The 16,214-nt window shown below is 37.1% G+C and overlaps 2 protein-coding genes and 1 long non-coding RNA gene across 7 annotated transcripts in view; 1 reads left to right on the top strand and 2 right to left on the bottom strand.

Annotated features, from left to right (window-relative positions):
- On the bottom strand, positions 1-6,782 carry LOC107703916 (yrdC domain-containing protein, mitochondrial-like). Of its 2 annotated transcripts, XM_016506721.1 has the most exons (7): positions 6,447-6,782; positions 5,383-5,578; positions 4,589-4,703; positions 3,672-3,791; positions 3,471-3,601; positions 1,493-1,587; positions 1-1,389 (listed from the first exon to the last, which is right to left on the bottom strand). In XM_016506721.1, the coding sequence occupies exons 1-6, from the start codon at positions 6,631-6,633 to the stop codon at positions 1,518-1,520; spliced, it is 819 nt and encodes a 272-aa protein (XP_016362207.1). In that variant the 5' UTR covers positions 6,634-6,782; the 3' UTR covers positions 1-1,389; positions 1,493-1,517. The 2 variants fall into 2 exon arrangements, with proteins under 2 accessions (XP_016362207.1, XP_016362206.1); XM_016506720.1 differs by having other exon boundaries at positions 1-1,587.
- A 77-nt stretch (positions 6,783-6,859) lies between these two features.
- Positions 6,860-9,268, top strand: LOC107703917 (uncharacterized). Of its 2 annotated transcripts, XR_001635886.1 has the most exons (5): positions 6,860-6,940; positions 7,011-7,060; positions 7,145-7,261; positions 7,342-7,417; positions 7,741-9,268. It is a non-coding gene; the product is annotated as an uncharacterized LOC107703917 (long non-coding RNA). The 2 variants fall into 2 exon arrangements; XR_001635885.1 differs by lacking the exon at positions 7,741-9,268 and having other exon boundaries at positions 7,342-7,502.
- A 1,312-nt stretch (positions 9,269-10,580) lies between these two features.
- The window catches only part of LOC107703914 (metal regulatory transcription factor 1-like), a 38,055-nt gene continuing 32,421 nt past the window's right edge, over positions 10,581-16,214 (bottom strand). For all 3 annotated transcript variants that reach the window (XM_016506717.1, XM_016506718.1, XM_016506719.1), the window contains 3 exons: positions 14,206-14,732; positions 12,739-12,796; positions 10,581-11,562 (listed from right to left, as the gene is read on the bottom strand). In XM_016506717.1, the coding sequence (XP_016362203.1) occupies positions 11,126-11,562; positions 12,739-12,796; positions 14,206-14,732 (1,022 nt within the window). In that variant the 3' untranslated portion in view covers positions 10,581-11,125. The remainder of the gene's footprint in view (positions 11,563-12,738; positions 12,797-14,205; positions 14,733-16,214) is intronic.

The following is a 16,214-nucleotide window of genomic DNA, read 5'->3' as shown; positions in this document are numbered from 1 at the left end:
TAACGGTCATACATTTTATTAGATTTGAATAAGCATTTATTAGATATATATTAACATTCTTTACTGTCTTGAATAAGGAAAGTGTGAACTGAGCAAGGAAAACAAATTGCTTAGGATTGTTTTATTGCTCCGAAAGGGAAGCATTCCCATGGAATATTAGCGCAACATGCCAAAAAATGTGTTTTAGAATTAAAGTATTCCATATTTCACTAGAAAATTTCCATAATGTTTTGAAGGTTCTATTTGATTTAGTTCCATGTTGCTTTTCCCTTGCCTGCCAAATTACAAGTTTACAATTCCCTGAAATTTAAAGCGTTTTAATATTCAGTTACCGATGCCATTATTAAAATTAGTCGCTCGCCACCTGCCATGATTCTTTGATTCCATGTCAAATAACCGAGTTATCATTTTCATTTTGATTAGAGACACTGCATCTATTGTGTCCTACACAGACTTTGTGGTGACATTCATATGCCTTCATAACTCTTAAATACAATCTTTCTGAAATGACCTGCACGCACCATTATATGCAATGCTATACTGTATATGTCATGCACACTACGTCTCTGATCCGGCCAAGGAGGTTAAAATGTTTTCAAACATCTAAACCGTAGAGACTCATTTCTCACATAACAGCAAGTGAAGTTTTTGCGCTGCACAATCGCCGTTGAATACAGCCACAGATAGTAAACAAACAGCCAGTCATTCTCCCTAGACTGCTGATGTCTCAGAAGAACAGAAACATGGCTTGACCTCATTTACAATGGCTGGGCAAGACATTAAGGCATCTAAAACATCCACTAATTCATAAGCACTACTAATTGTATGAAATAAAATGGAAGGCCAACAAGGACATAATGTTTTAATTGCAAATACCAAATGAGTGGGACTATTGCATAACATCTGCATAAGATGATTTACTCTGCTTTGGTCCACAATGCAAAACAGTACAATAATAAATAAAGTTCTTGACATCAGATTCAGCTTGTTTTCATTTTATAAAAAAGACTGACGCTCTGCTAGAAAGCAAGTGACCCCTGAAAACGTTTAAAATTGCAATAAATAAAATCCCAATTAACAAAACAAAATCCTTGAGTCTAAACTATTACTGTAACAAAGCAATCAACTCAATCAAGTTTTACAGTATTCACTATAATATTCCCAACATAATAGTCAGTGTATCCCCAAAGGCATCTGAGTGGTGTGGAGGTCACGTCAACAGGAGAATTATTCCACTGTAAAGAACATCTAAACACTCTTTAGAAACGAAACGTATGACTGAGTAAGAAAAATGGGCGTCTTAAACATGAGAACCTTATAAATTGAGTTTGAGGATTCAATAGACTGAGATGATCACATTCAGATCAGAACCACCAATCCCAAAACTTTCTGAAAAGAGGTGGTGAAAAAGCAGAGAAACTCAGACCCTCATTACCGAGAACCGCACAGACTTCAGAAGCTCGGTCTGATCTCTGGACTGACTTTGACCTACAGTGGGTTTGTGCTGCGCTTGAATCTCATTGGTTGACAGGATCCTCCAGCAGTCCATACTTGCCCTCAAGTACCTGAACTGTAGCAGAGAGAGCACTGCAAGACAAGACAAGAGACAGGCCCATATTTGATTTGAAGTAGGGATGTACCAAGATGGTTGACTAAATGACTAGTAGACTAGTGAGGTCAACTGATCAGTACTGGATCAAAGAAAATGTCAAAATATGGTGTAACAGATTTATGTAAAATAGAAACAATTATTCTGACCTAAATTAACTCATTTGTAAGTCCCTTTGGATAAAAGCATCTGCAAAATTACTAAATGTTATTATATTTTAATTTATTAAAAACTTCTTGCTGACAAATGGATAATACCTCGTGGTTTGAAGGATAGTGGTAAAGATAAAGGGGCCGCACTGTGATCCTTAACCCTTAAATGCATGAATGTTTCGCCAATCATTATTAAATATATTCGGGTCTTTAGCGACCCGGACCTATATATCCAGCACGGATGGATCTCTAACTGCTGCAATAGCAAAAAACTCTTGATATTTTACAGAACAATTACAGAAGAATAAAATAAAGCATATTTCGTTACCTTTTGAAACTTAAAAGGGTTCAAATTGAGCAGATGATTTTACCATCGCTGTCATCTTCAGAGCGCACTTCCACAGTACATTCAGCATCTGCCTCACATTCACGATCTCAAACATATTCTCAAAACTATCCTTTTCAATTACTTCATACATTTTGATCACTGGCAGCTTATTCATCACATCCAGCATCAAATGATAGTGACATTTATATTTAATTGCGTATAGTAATTGCTCTGCAGTAAAGCCATTCAAACCACTTCAATTTTTGCTGATATTCGTTTGTTTTATGCCTGCGGTAATTACGAGTTAAACGTCACGTTATCATTGTGTATCAAACAGTGCCACCTTGAGGAAAAAAGATGCATTGCACATATCGAGTCATCAGATATGTAAATATAGTCCAGCAGGAAAAAAACCACTTACACATTTACATACCTTGGGTCTCTAGCGATCCTATACACTTTTTACAAAAAATTTATCAGAAAACAGGCACTCTTTTATATTTTACCATTTTTTTCTTGTTATATTGTTTATAATTAATAGATTGAGGAATAACTAAGAAAGTTGATGTCTAACTTAAGAGAATGATGTCCCGGGTCGCTAAAGACCCGAGGTATGCATTTAAGGGTTAATTGAATCTTTTAATGTCATCTAATCATTCTTGTTCTAAATATGACCGACAAGATTTTTTGGTACGTAAAATATTGTTACATTGATATTTTAGTGGGTGTCTTATGTAAATCATGGGGAAAATGTAGCAAATACATTTTTTCTCAGAAAAAAAAAGAAAAAAGAAAACATGAACAGGACATATTCTAATGTGCGGAAAAAAAATTATGCTGTATTAAACCTTTATTGTATTATTGCTTGAAACCCCCTTTTTGTTATTGAACCATATATAATACACATACATACATACATATATATACACACACACACACACACTAGGCTTGCCGCGATAGACGGTGCTGACGGTGATACCCCAACACCGGTTAAGCCACAACACCGGTTACGTCACTTGCCCACTGCGTCACCGACCCCCACCGTCGTTTAGATTTTTTTTATAGTACCGGCTGCTCAATGCAGTGTGCCGAACGACAGTAGCATCACAGATCAGATTTAATTTCTCCAGTGAGGAGAGCGAGTCCAGCTGACTGATGAGAAGAGTGGGGTGAGACAGACAAGACGATGGCGGATGATTTAGCTTCGAAACGAGATGCAAAAGCGCCTGTTTGGCAATATTTTGGATTACACACACACACACACACACACACACACACACACACACACACACACTTTTGACAACATTTAGAATAAATAATAATGCAAAGCACCTTTATGAATCTGTATGTATGAATGTTAATATGGTTGCGAGTTGCTCACCATCCCGTTCTGATTATACGGTATCTGCTGCACACAGACAGATCCACTACAGTTGAACCCAAACGACTTTTATCTCCAATCGGGCCACCGTCCACCACAACAGCCAGACTGGGCCACAAATCCTCAAACTCCTGCAGAAAACCACCAACACGTCAAACACACACTGAGGCCCATTTAGAAATAACGGAGTTTTGTACTTGCGTTAGCAGCAACTGAGCTGGTTTGTGCGCTGACGTTAGCACTGGTGAGAGCAAGCGGCTCGCCGCACATCTGACAGAGACGCCTCATGAACGGATGGTCTGGAACACGAACCCCTATGAGCTACAGCACACAAAACATTAAATGACACCGAAGACAGACAACAACAGAGGACAGTACTGAGATCTACACGCATAACAAAAAGAAGTGTGCTTCATTGTATTAAATGTGCACTTGTAGTGTACTTCAGATTTTAAAAGTACATAGCATTTTCTTAACACACTTAAGTACACTTTGTGCATAATGTAATAATGTCAAATGGAAAGGTTTAAGGTACATTTCAAATCAATATTTGAATAATCTTTTGTTGCGTGTTAATGAAGTACACTTATTTTGATGTGTTGAACAACATACTAAAGCACATGAAAAGTACTTGATTATAATTTTTAATTTTGTGTATTTGACATTTAAAAGGTAATATTTTAAATGCACTAACCAGACAGCTTCATTACAAATGTGAAATTACAAATATATTTAAATACATGACAAGTTTCAATAGAAATGTCATTAAAGTATATTTTAGTTTATCATAAATGCTTATCAGTACATTCAGCAGTGACACTTTAACCATATTACAAAGATAAATAATTATAAAATTACATATGAAAATGTACTTAGGTTCTAATTAAGTGGGTCAAAAAGTTAAACTAATTGCATTTAATATAAATTTAAACTTTACTAATTGTAAATAACATACAATTATATGTTCAAATACATTACATTCAGCTCTCACCTAAAGTATATTACCTTCTTAAGTGCTCTTTTAAAGTATGCTCAAGTATTCTCTTTCACAAGGGGTATAATATATATATATATATATATATTCATATTCAAGCAAACAGAGAATAGCGAAAGCAAACCTTGGTAAAAGGATTGAGGTCTCCGTTCAGTGTGGAGGATCTTTCCAGAACTAGTGTAACCGGTCCAGGCAGCAGATCTCGGAGCAGCTCCTCCTTCACAGACACCTTACAGAATCTGAAAGCATTCAGAACCGCCTTGCAACACAAATACTGTACTGTCACTCTATGACCATGATACTTTGATATATATTCCATAAGTGCATATGAAGTCACTTAAAATATTTGTTGCAGTCAAATCACCACAGTGCAACGTCAATGTCACTACTATAAAAAAAAAAAAGAGATGGTACAATTTTCTAATATTTTTGAAAGTCTCTTGATCAAAAATACAGTAGAAAGTATATTGTAAATACAGTAAATAACTATAAAACTACAGATTTATTGTGAAATATTAATGCAATTTAAAAGAACCGTTTTCTATGCTAAAATGTAATTTATTCCTGTGATCAAATCTGAATTTTCAGCATCATTACTCCAGTCTTCAGTGTCACATGATCTTCAGAAATCATGAAAATATGCTGATTTGCTGCCCAAGAAACATTTCTGATTATCAATGTTGAAAAAAGTTGTGCTGCCAAAAATTGTGGAAACAGAGACATTTTCAGGATTCTTTGATGTAGAATGTTCAAAAGAACTTTTGTATCATTATAAAATATCTGCAATTGCAGTTTTGAATAATTTAAATGCAGTATTACAGAATAAAAGAAAAAACAACTAATAAAATATCTTACTGACCCCAAACCCCTCAACAGCAGTGTTGTTTCAGTAAACTGATCTGAGAACTGTGAACTAACCTGTAGATGTCCTGTATTTCTCCGACACAGATGGCGAGAGGTTTGTCTCCATGCCTTCCTTTGATGTCATAAACTCTCCTGACGGCCGCAGAGTGTTGAGCCACACAGGCCAGACCGTAGATGGTGTCAGTGGGAACGGCCACGACCTGCCCCGCTTTCAGAGCCTTGACTGTGGCGCTCAGGATCTCGGTCCACTCTGTGCTCACAACAAACAACAAGTACACCAGATTATTATAAACTACAGGCACATCCCAAGGGCCGATCCTTCAAAATACAAACTTCAATTTTTCCTTCTTACTGATATATTAGGGCCTATACATGAAAAGGTTTTTATTTTGTAAACGCCTTGTATTTTCAGATCCATCAACACTACATTATGAAGAGCACTTTTTTTTTTAACTACAATAAGCTGAACAAAGAGTGAAATAATAAACCATTGTTATGCGTGTCTGTGCTTCTTTTTTTAATTTAACTTTAACTGTATTTTTACTCAAATTATTAAATGTTGTCATAATTTTTGCCAAAACCAACAATTTTAGCCCAAATGAAGTTAACAAAAATAAGTTTAGCCTACTTGGTTACCAGGGCGACAATTGGATGATATAGAAAACATTTTTACTTACGAGACTACCTTTAAAAAGCCATTATTTTTCTAAAATTTAATTATGTATTTAGATACGTAAATCGCTAGCTATGACATTATGACAAATACATGTAATTTCCACCACAGAATATCACTCCAGGGTCATGAACCTATTTTAGCACCAGTCGTTCATAATACATAACTTGAAATATAGTGGAAGTGACACTGTAGCAGAATAATCAAGACAACATTGATGTATATCCGTCGTTGAGCCGTTTAAAGACAATACATGACTAGCGAGGGTGTTTACTATTAGTCCACAGAGCCAAAAGTGCCATAGCTGAGAGTAAAAGATTATAGAAATACGAAAACGGAGCGTGTGTTGTAAACCACGAGCAAAAAACTGATAGTAGTGTTTGTTTCTGGACTAAATAAGCACATTCGAGAGCATAAATGGCCATGTATCACTGACGGCTCTTACCCTGCTGCTGCGAGGTCGGATCACCGGAGCTCTGCGCTGATAACCGCAGGACTCTCGTCTTTAGCTCTTTACACATGCCGACGCTTCTAAACGGCCGATTTAGTGTGAACGAGTAAATATTTAAACGTATGCCGGCCGTACGAATAAAACTGAAGAGTACCATAAACGGCAGACAGCATGCTTTCATAAACTAGAAAGCCACGCTTGACAGCGCTTCAAAATAAAACGCCACTTCAAAATAAAAGTCCCTTCATAACAACACTACGCCACAAAAAAAAAACATTTCAATTACTTTTAAATTTAGATCTTTCTTTAAATCGTGCAGGAACAACAGATTCCGAGTAAGCAATCCAGGTGCATCTTGTTAAGACCGATAAATATAATTAACTTGCTCGTGTAATTAATTAGGACTAATTACTAATGAATATAATTAAGATCGACCGCTTCCGGATTGACCGTTTTACAAACAAAACTAAAAATGGCGTCAGTTACAGGTGAGATATTTCCGTACATTTAAAGAATAATGTCATAGACTGATATTTCTTATTAATGTCCATACTTCAGAAAACACAGATGAATCAAACACCCAAATAAAAGATATTCCTGCAGATCAGGTAAATTGCATGTTTCTGTATTTATTTATTTTGTTTAAAAAAAATCACTTATTTAATTCACTAATAAATACATTTTTCAAACAGTGCCCTTCTGTGAGACAACTGGAGGCTCTTGATGGGAAAATCTCTGACAGACTAGAACAGATCGAGCTCTGCACCATGATCCTGAATGACCTGCTGGAAATGCAGAAAATAGTCGCTGTAGGTTTTTAATATTGTTTATAGATGTGCTTCTAAAATGCTGTTTGCAGAGCTACTCATTCAAATGTTTATTTTGGTAGGAAAGATGCCTTGAAAATGCATCACTTTGAGGACTGGATAACTGAACCGTTTCCTTTCAGTATTAGAAATCTACAAGTATGCATATATAAATAAAATCTTATTGTGACAATGTGATAGAGCAATTTCTTTCTGAAACAAGTCAAATAATGTAACAACTCGGACAGGATTTTACTGGTATTGTATTGCTTTTTGATTCAAAAAGTTATTACTTTGCCATAATACTTTATACAAAACAAGCATATGAGAAATTTCACATTATACATTCTTTAAAAATACAGATCTTTACAGTTTCCTCACACTTTGGGTATCAAAAGCAGTCCTTGTGGAAGCATTTGTTTCCTCTTTACCTCAAGCTTCTGCGACTCCACTAACATGCCAGACCAACTTCTCCTGTCTAGTGTCCTTGATGCTGCCTGAACCCGAAGAAATCCAGAATAAGGAAAAGCAATAGTTTATTAAGCTAGTTTGTTGCATTAAATCATAAGTTAATGCCTTAAAAAGTCCCATGTGTGAATGAAAACGTAATGATGATGGCACCTGATGAAGGTGGAATAATAATAATAATTAAAAAAAAACATTGTAGGCTGTCAGTCGATCTTGAGCAAGAACACAACCAGAAGGGTTGACAGTCAAGCAAGTAGTTCTTTCACCAGTATTTTTCCAACAATAAAACAAATGCAAGATTTTCATGTCATGTGGGGGTCAATAAAAAAAAAAATACATTGAAGCAGCAATAATTTTCAACAGGAAAAATATACATATACACATATAACATTGCAATGCCCAGATACAAAACAAAACAGATGAAGTCACACCAAACATAACTGTACACAACAAACATTGAGACTTAAGAAAAAAAAAAGGCTTTTAAATTTGAAATACTCAATGCAATAGGACACGGCTGTTTCTCTAAATGATGACTTGCATACTAAAATGACCACTGAATGCTAACACGCACGATATTTTGCTTATGAACATGTACAGATGGAGTGATTTTATGTTTTTTCTATATGCTCCATGACATTGCATAGTTGCTTATTTTTGTTAGGTGATGAATAATAACTGCCTTCAATCAAAATGAATATTTCATGTAAAGTAACTTGTCAAAACTAGAGTCCTATGCGAAATATGCGAACAAAACAAGGCCGGAAAGCATGTGCATTATTATAATTATTAAGGTACGGTTGATCATTATATTGGCTGGACCCCAAAGTAAGTGCATTTATTAGGGAAAAACTGTGTCGTTCAGACAGATCGCATTATAATGTTCTAGTACTAGGTTTGCACAGGTCCCATTAATAGATATTTAAAAAGAAAATGTAGTGGATAAATAACAAAGCAACTGATTAACATTTTGGGAGCGACGTACACAGAGCTACCAGCGCAATGAAGCATCACTGTCAGTTCACCGTTTAATTTGGCACTGGATAGGAAAAGACTCGCTCGGTAATATCTATCCGATTCAAATTCTCCATATCTAGTCCATGCTGAAATGAAATAACTATCACGAGTTGTAAGGCAATTCTTGTCCTACTTGAGTCTGAAACACAAGGATCTGCGGAGAACTACATACTGCATAAGAGATGCACAGGTGACAGTAAAGGCAGTGCAGAGTCACGTCTCTCATCTCATCTCACACCCAAAGTCTGATTTCTCATAGTTCTATACAAAAATACAAATACAATCTAAAGGCTTAAACATTTATCATCTCAAATGTACTATGTATTTACATGACGGTCATCTCTTTAGAACCTCTATACAGCAGTGGTATATAAATGAGGGGCAAACGAGCGGCGTTGAACCGTGGCTGGGTAGTGCACTACAAGCAGGTTAAAAACAACAGGTCAGATGAGTTGTGTCTGCTTACCTGGTCAGCGCACGCACACACACACGCACACGCACACGGACACACATGCACAAACACACGCACGCACGCACGCACGCACACACACACGCACACAAACGCACGCACACGCACGCACATGCATGCGCACGCACACACACACACACACACACACGCACACACACAAACGCACGCACGCGCACGCACGCACGCACGCACGCACACACACACGCACACAAACGCACGCACACGCACGCACATGCATGCGCACGCACACACACACACACACACACACGCACACACACAAACGCACGCACGCGCACGCACGCACGCACGCACGCACACACACGCTTATCATCTCAGAATATACTGCTGCTTGTTTTTCTGCATCCCTGAGTGGGTCACAAGAGACTCACGTGGGTTTAGAAATGGGGTTCACGAAAGAAAAAGTGCAGGGAGACGCTGATAAAAGGAGGGAAACAGAGATCTGTAACAATCGATGGGGGGAAGAAAACCAAAGGAGACCCAACCACATGCCTATCACAAAGGCAAAAGTGTTTGATTTCATCACAGTATTCAAGAGTGATCATATTTAATCCAAAAATCAAGAGGAAAAAAAACCCCATCTAATTTTTGCATAAAGAAAAAGACTATATATATTGTGGCTACAAATTAAGAACTTCTTCCCATGACTTGTTAATTCATTGCCACAATTTACTAATTTGTTCCCTTGATTTAACAATCATGGCCACAACTAAAACAAGGGAACGATTTAGTAAATAGTAGCCACAATTTACTACAATGACGGAGTGAATTCATAAATTGTGGCCATGATATACTAATTTGATTCCTCATTGTAGTAAATCATGGCCATTATATAATTAAAATAAATTAGTAAATCGTGTTACAAGAAAAAACATTGCTGTGGGAACGAATTCTTAATTTGTGGCCACGATATATATATATATATATATATAAATTCAATTCAGTTTAAATAATATATGTATTTATTGTTTATATTATTTTTACATTACTATAATGAAAATTGGAGGAATTAAATTGTCATTAATAAAAAAAAAATAGTAAAATAGGGTTAATTTTCTTTATGCAAAAATTACCATTTTATATTTTTGTTTTGATTGTGGGAAATATGACCCAGAAAATTTCTAGACAGGTTTCATGAGATTCACTTAAAGACATAGTTTGGGGAAAATCTAGAAAAATATAGTGAAAAGTTGGGGAAAAGAGCTACATTTATCCAACAATTGAGTATTTTAATAAATTAACATACATAAAATTAAATACTAAGTTATTATAGGCAGCCAAACAAACCTAAATGACATTTAAAAGGCAGGTAAATGTTGATCGCAGTTTTGTGACAAACTGTAAAATAAAATCTCAAAAATCACATTATTATTATTTTTTTGAGCACTGCAGCCTTTCTAATAAATTACACATAAAATACTTAAACGTTTCAATGTGCAGGACTTTTCGTAGATGACTTCATTCCCCACAAACTGTGATGAAGGCCTTTCTGTTGACGTCTCAGACACACCAGTGAACTAACGTGTAGTAAATTCCCATCCATCTAGTGGGTTTCAAGTTTAAACTCAAGTACAGCATGTGGCCGGGCGAAAACTCATCTTGTTTTGTACGGAGAATCTCTATAAGCAGATTTAGATCTTTAAATAATCTCTGAAATAATCGACCAAAACAGTGGGGTTAAAACACTACCGAGACTCTAAATCATTATGAGAAGCAACTAAGCTACTTCTCCTGGTGCCCTAAACCGCTCCGCCTGCTACTCTCCCTTAAAAGTGCACCAAAAACCACTCCGTTTCACACAGACCTGGGGAGAGACGCGTGCCTATAGCAGAGGTGCAGGTGTATGTGAGATACCCATCCGTACACGGTACAGACGAACAGTGAGGCCTGAGCCTCTAGGGGGCGCTGCTGCTGCTGCCTCCATCGGTCAAGCCGAACTCATCCGCCACCATCAGCAGAGCCTCTATGTTGGCCGTGGTGTCTGGACTGAGCAGATCTGAGACATCTATGCCGGCCAGGCCATCGCTGGGGGTGTTGGGGGTCACCGGAGCGGCCAGGTTGTCCTGTTGGGGCTGAGCGGGGTTCTCTTTAGATGGGCAGCAGGATGGAGGTTCTTCGGGGAGAGCAGGAGGAGCTGGAGGGGCAGGAGGAGCTGGAGGGGCAGGAGGAGCTGGAGGAGCAGGAGGAGGCGACGTGTTCTTTGACTTCTCCAGTGAGGAGGCAGCACTCTTGTCTTTAGCCGAGTCTCTGCAGGCACACTGACACTGGCAGGACTCCTCCTGCTTTATGATGATGACCGGCAGACTCAGACCGATCTGCTGCACTGCATTCCCTGAAACAACCACAACAACTACCTGTGTGAGAAGCTCATGACAATCTGTACTGCACTCTCTGTTAGGGCTGCATGATAATGGGTATAAAATGATCTTTGGTTATCTCACAAAAAAAAAAAAATATATTTATTTATTCACTTTTTATCGCCATGCCAACATCAAGGCTATTTTCATAGCAATCTCAGAATAAATTACACAAGGTATACAATTAACAAATAGTTATAAAAGATGTTTCAAATATACACTAGACAAAAATTCTAAAATACATTCAGGTGATACATTTTTAAATAAATCAGTTAAACACATCTCTGAATAAAACCGCTGTCTATTTACATTAAAAACAGTACAATCTAATAAAATATGCTTCACAGTCATTTTTGTTTGACAAGTCACTCAACAATATAATAGTGATTATCTTCTTTTTCTATTTTATCAGAAATATTGCACAAATAAAGAGAACGACAACATATACATATATACTTGTCACATAAATTAAATTTGTTTCTAAATGATGAAAACAGGTTAAACTAGAAGCTTCTCTCAAAAGCTAAAACAGTAAAATTCCTAATATTAACACCAGAAATTCCCACTTATGTAACGTTTTTCTATTAAGGCAAGACACCACAGATAAAACAGGCCACTTTTGAGATTTTGGGCTGTTTGACTTCTCATAATGTGTTGTTTCAGGATAGTGGAAAGAAACCATCTAAAATACACATATTTTATTGCACTTTTTCTATTGACATCTGTAGATATCAATCACTAATCTGCAAAGGCTGTTTTCACTTGCATACACCAAACTTTACCATTTTTCCTATCTATATTTGCCTGATTTTATACATCATTTACTAATACTAAAAACATGTTGACAATTATTATTATTTTTTCCTGCTGTTGACAGCATTTACTGGTGGTGTGGTGATGAATGGTTGCCAGATTGATAAGATTAAGTAGAAAAATACTCTCCGAGGTATTTCAACCCTTGACATCTGGCAACCTCAAGCTTGTTATCAGTACAAGATAATGTCAAATGGAAAAAAGTTGATCATAGACGATTATGCTTAACCTATCAAGAGAATCAGAAGCTGGAATTGCAATAAAAAAATGTAAAAAAAACATGTAGCCCTATTCTGTTGTCATTGCAAATTTTAAAATCAATAAAAATTCAATCATACCTGAATGTCCACCGACTGGTATGGCTGTTGTAAAAAAGACCTTCTCTACTTTTGGGCCCTGAAAATAAAAGCAGTAGTAACGTCAACAACTGAGAAGAATAAATAAATGTATGCCATTAATTCAAACCTGAACTAGACAATTATTTAAGATCATAACCACTGTTAAAACAATCTAACGGTAAAAAAGAAAAATTCAGAGAATATCTGCAAAATAATCGTTCATGCATATCAGGCAAGATTAGCATGTTTGTAAAAGCAAAAGCAAGCAGTGAAATAGTTAACTTAAAAACAAAACCACACACACGCCTAAATAGCAATAAGAACCTATTACTGAATGATTTCACTGATGTCTATATGAAGGCCATAATGGTCGTGTGTGTGAGACGCGGGAGCTGATGGCAGGGGGCGGTGGATATTTGTGGAGGTCAATGTGGATATTGTGGATGAGTTCTTCTGTGTCATCACGTTCTATTAGTTCTTCAGCTTCAGTTTCAGAGCTTTCACGCTTAGCTGTTCCCTCACCACAGTGCAACACCCCTTTCAAACAGTGAAACCCGGTAAAAAACCGGTATTCAGTATGAACCGGTATACCGCCCAGCACTAATGGTTGTAACAATTTACTTTCAAGTCAACTTTGTGTTTTAAATTTGTCAAGCTGCTCTGATGTGCGCCTTTGAGGATGAATTAGCCGCTGGATTTGAGAAACACTGTGAGGTCCATAGCATCAAATCTTTGAATGTCGTCCTGGTTCCTGATACAGTGGCTAATTCTTGGCCAGAACAAACTACAATAATAAACTACAATATGCATCAGATACAATATGCAGCTAGAAAAACGGCACTTTAAATAATCTTTTGATGCCAGATAGATTTTTACCTTTCTAACATTTTTAACATGTTGTTAGCATGTTTCTAAAATGTTTTAATATGTTGCTCCCATGTTTTAACACATTCCTAACATGCTTCTAACATGATGCTAGTATAGTTGACCAAAAAATGAAATTTCTGTCATCAGGTACTCACCCGCATGTCATTCCAAACCCATAAGAGTTCCATAAATGTTAGAAAAACAAATGAAGTTTTTTTTTTTTCATTTCAGTTTTTTTCACTAAAACTTTCAAGCTTCAAAAAGTTCATAAAGACATCATAAAATAAATCTTTTACTTTCACAATTTCTTTTACGATATCTTTATGAACTTTTTGAAGTTTTGTTGTAATGTACTTGCAATAGAGTGATACTCTCAGGCTTCATTAAAAATACCTTAATTTGTGTTTCGCATAGGAATAAAAGTCTTATGGGTTTGGAACGGCGAGTAAATAATGACAAAACTTTAATTTTTGGGTGAACTATCCCTTTAAGGGCAGCTTAATAAATGAAGACAAAATATAAGATAGAAACATGTAGCTGAAGCTAAAGTAAAACGGAAAAGCAAAACCACAGATGTAGTTGAACGGTAGACTGCTGGACCTGTTGTTCAGGGTTTTGCTGTGTGCGGGCGGCACTGCTGAGGATCCACTGCAGGTTCTGATCGGACATGACGATGCTGGGCTGCAGGCCGAGTGTGGGGGCGATAGTGATTGTAGGAGGAGGAGGAGGAGCCAAAGGCACCGTGCGCGTTACTGCTGCCGTCACCTCAGTCGTCACGGCCGGCGCACTGGAGACTCCAGGCTCGGATGGTGGAGGCACCGGCTGAGCCGTAGAGGTCAGTGTCACGTAGTGCTGGGTGACTGAGGGTGCAGATGGAGCGGGCACTTCTGGTGAGTGTGATGAGGTGGGCGGAGCACAGGGGAAAGTGGAGGTCAGTAATGAGCTGCTGACAGCGGGAGGGGGCGGGGCCGGCTGAGAGGGGAGTTTCGTAGGCGGAGTCTGAGCCTCCACATCAGGGGTCGTGATGGAGCAGGATGGGGAAGAGGTGGATGAAGGGGGCTGAGTGGACACGTCTGCAGCAGCTGTCTGAGGTGACGGCTCAAGGCCAAAAGACTCCGCTAGGTTATCTGGAGAGACAGAGGCTTGACGTCAGATTGAGCCACAGGATATGTGATGGCTCACTCCTACTATGCAGCAAGGATATTATAGTTTTGAATTTTTAAATTAGTTTTTATTTTAATATCGTTTTCAAATGTCCTATTATTTCAGTTTAGTTTTAGTTAGTTACATTAATGGTTTTGTTAGTTTTTATTTTGTGAACACATTTTTATTTAGTTTTTATATATTTTAGTTTCAGTTTTAGTTTTAGTAATTATAGTTTAGCAGAGTTAATGGAACACTTCCAGTGTAGACCAAAGCAAGACATTTAATTCTAGCAAAGTTGAATGTTTGCACAGTTTACAGGTAACTCTTGTGCAAACCTCTTAATAATAAAATTATATTTCTTTACAATTGAACAAAAAACAAAAATATGCAACTTATAGGCTACTGTATGTATAAAATGTATTCATTCATATTCATGTTCATATTCATTCTTATTAAAGATGTAATCTTGTTAAACATGCCAATAGTTTACAAACAACAAGCTAATCAAGGTTTTCAGAGTTACTAGAAAGCTAGTTTCGTCATGCTTGTCATGTCACATAGCAGCCACAATAGCACTGTATAACTGATATAGGCTTATGTTTATTTTATTTTTTTCCTTTTTATTCGAAATATTTCCAAACATGTTAACTATATCAGGAAATATCTCAATTCTCAAACAAGTAAATGCGTTTTGCACCAGATTGTTATTTGATCTATAATGGGTGACAAAGTAGAGTAATAGTGTAATCTATTAACTACGCATAAAAACCAGACTTTTTACTGAAGTAGGCCTACCAGATATGGGTGTCATGCCATAAAATATTTTTAATACGACTGACTTTGTATTTAATGTGAATTTAATAACAATATTGTAAGTTACTATATTAGGCTATAACATTTTCATTTTACAGAGAGCAAAGAACATTTACATTATCAAAGAACATTTTCACTTCAGTCTAGCCAGAGTTCAGGCACTCTCAAAAACTCCCATTTAAATCACTGAAGCTGTTTACACTGTGAAATGAATATCTTACTTACATTCGTATGCACATCTGCACAGTCAGCGACAGTGTTGGGCAGTAACGCATTACTTTGTAACACGTTACTGTAATTTGATTACTTTTTTAGTAACGGAGTAATTTAACGTGTTATAATTTTCAAACTAGTCATTAGAGTACAGTTACAAGCCCAGGTCTCAATACGGTACTGCCGCGTTACATTGCTGACAGAATGCAGCGTTTTATAATCTAGAGATTGTAAAAAGGATGTAGCACACGCACTGTCGAGTCAAGTGCCAGTGGATTAGAGGCCTGCTCCCGCGAGACCTGACGCAACAGAGTGCAGAGCGGGACAAGACTTGATAGGTGAGTGCAGAGACTCGTGTGTGTGCGGGATGCGGGAGAATAAAATGATTCACGGGACTCCCGCAAAATAGAAATATCTAAACATAAAATATCTAAAAC

Source organism: Sinocyclocheilus anshuiensis, unplaced genomic scaffold (assembly GCF_001515605.1).
Source record: "Sinocyclocheilus anshuiensis isolate Anshui unplaced genomic scaffold, SAMN03320099.WGS_v1.1 scaffold991, whole genome shotgun sequence".
Lineage (NCBI taxonomy): Eukaryota > Metazoa > Chordata > Actinopteri > Cypriniformes > Cyprinidae > Sinocyclocheilus > Sinocyclocheilus anshuiensis.
Note: the sequence above shows the minus strand (reverse complement) of the source record. Positions and strands in the feature narration are given on the sequence as shown.

Excerpts from the sequence above, each read along its gene's own strand:
- LOC107703916 (XM_016506720.1), bottom strand. The coding sequence starts at position 6,633 with ATGAAAGCATGCTGTCTGCCGTTTATGGTACTCTTCAGTTTTATTCGT. Across the intron at positions 3,792-4,588 it reads ACCTCAATCCTTTTACCAAG|CTCATAGGGGTTCGTGTTCC; the intron begins GTTTGCTTTCGC and ends TGTGTGCTGTAG. Across the intron at positions 1,588-3,470 it reads CGTATAATCAGAACGGGATG|TGCTCTCTCTGCTACAGTTC; the intron begins GTGAGCAACTCG and ends CTTGTCTTGCAG.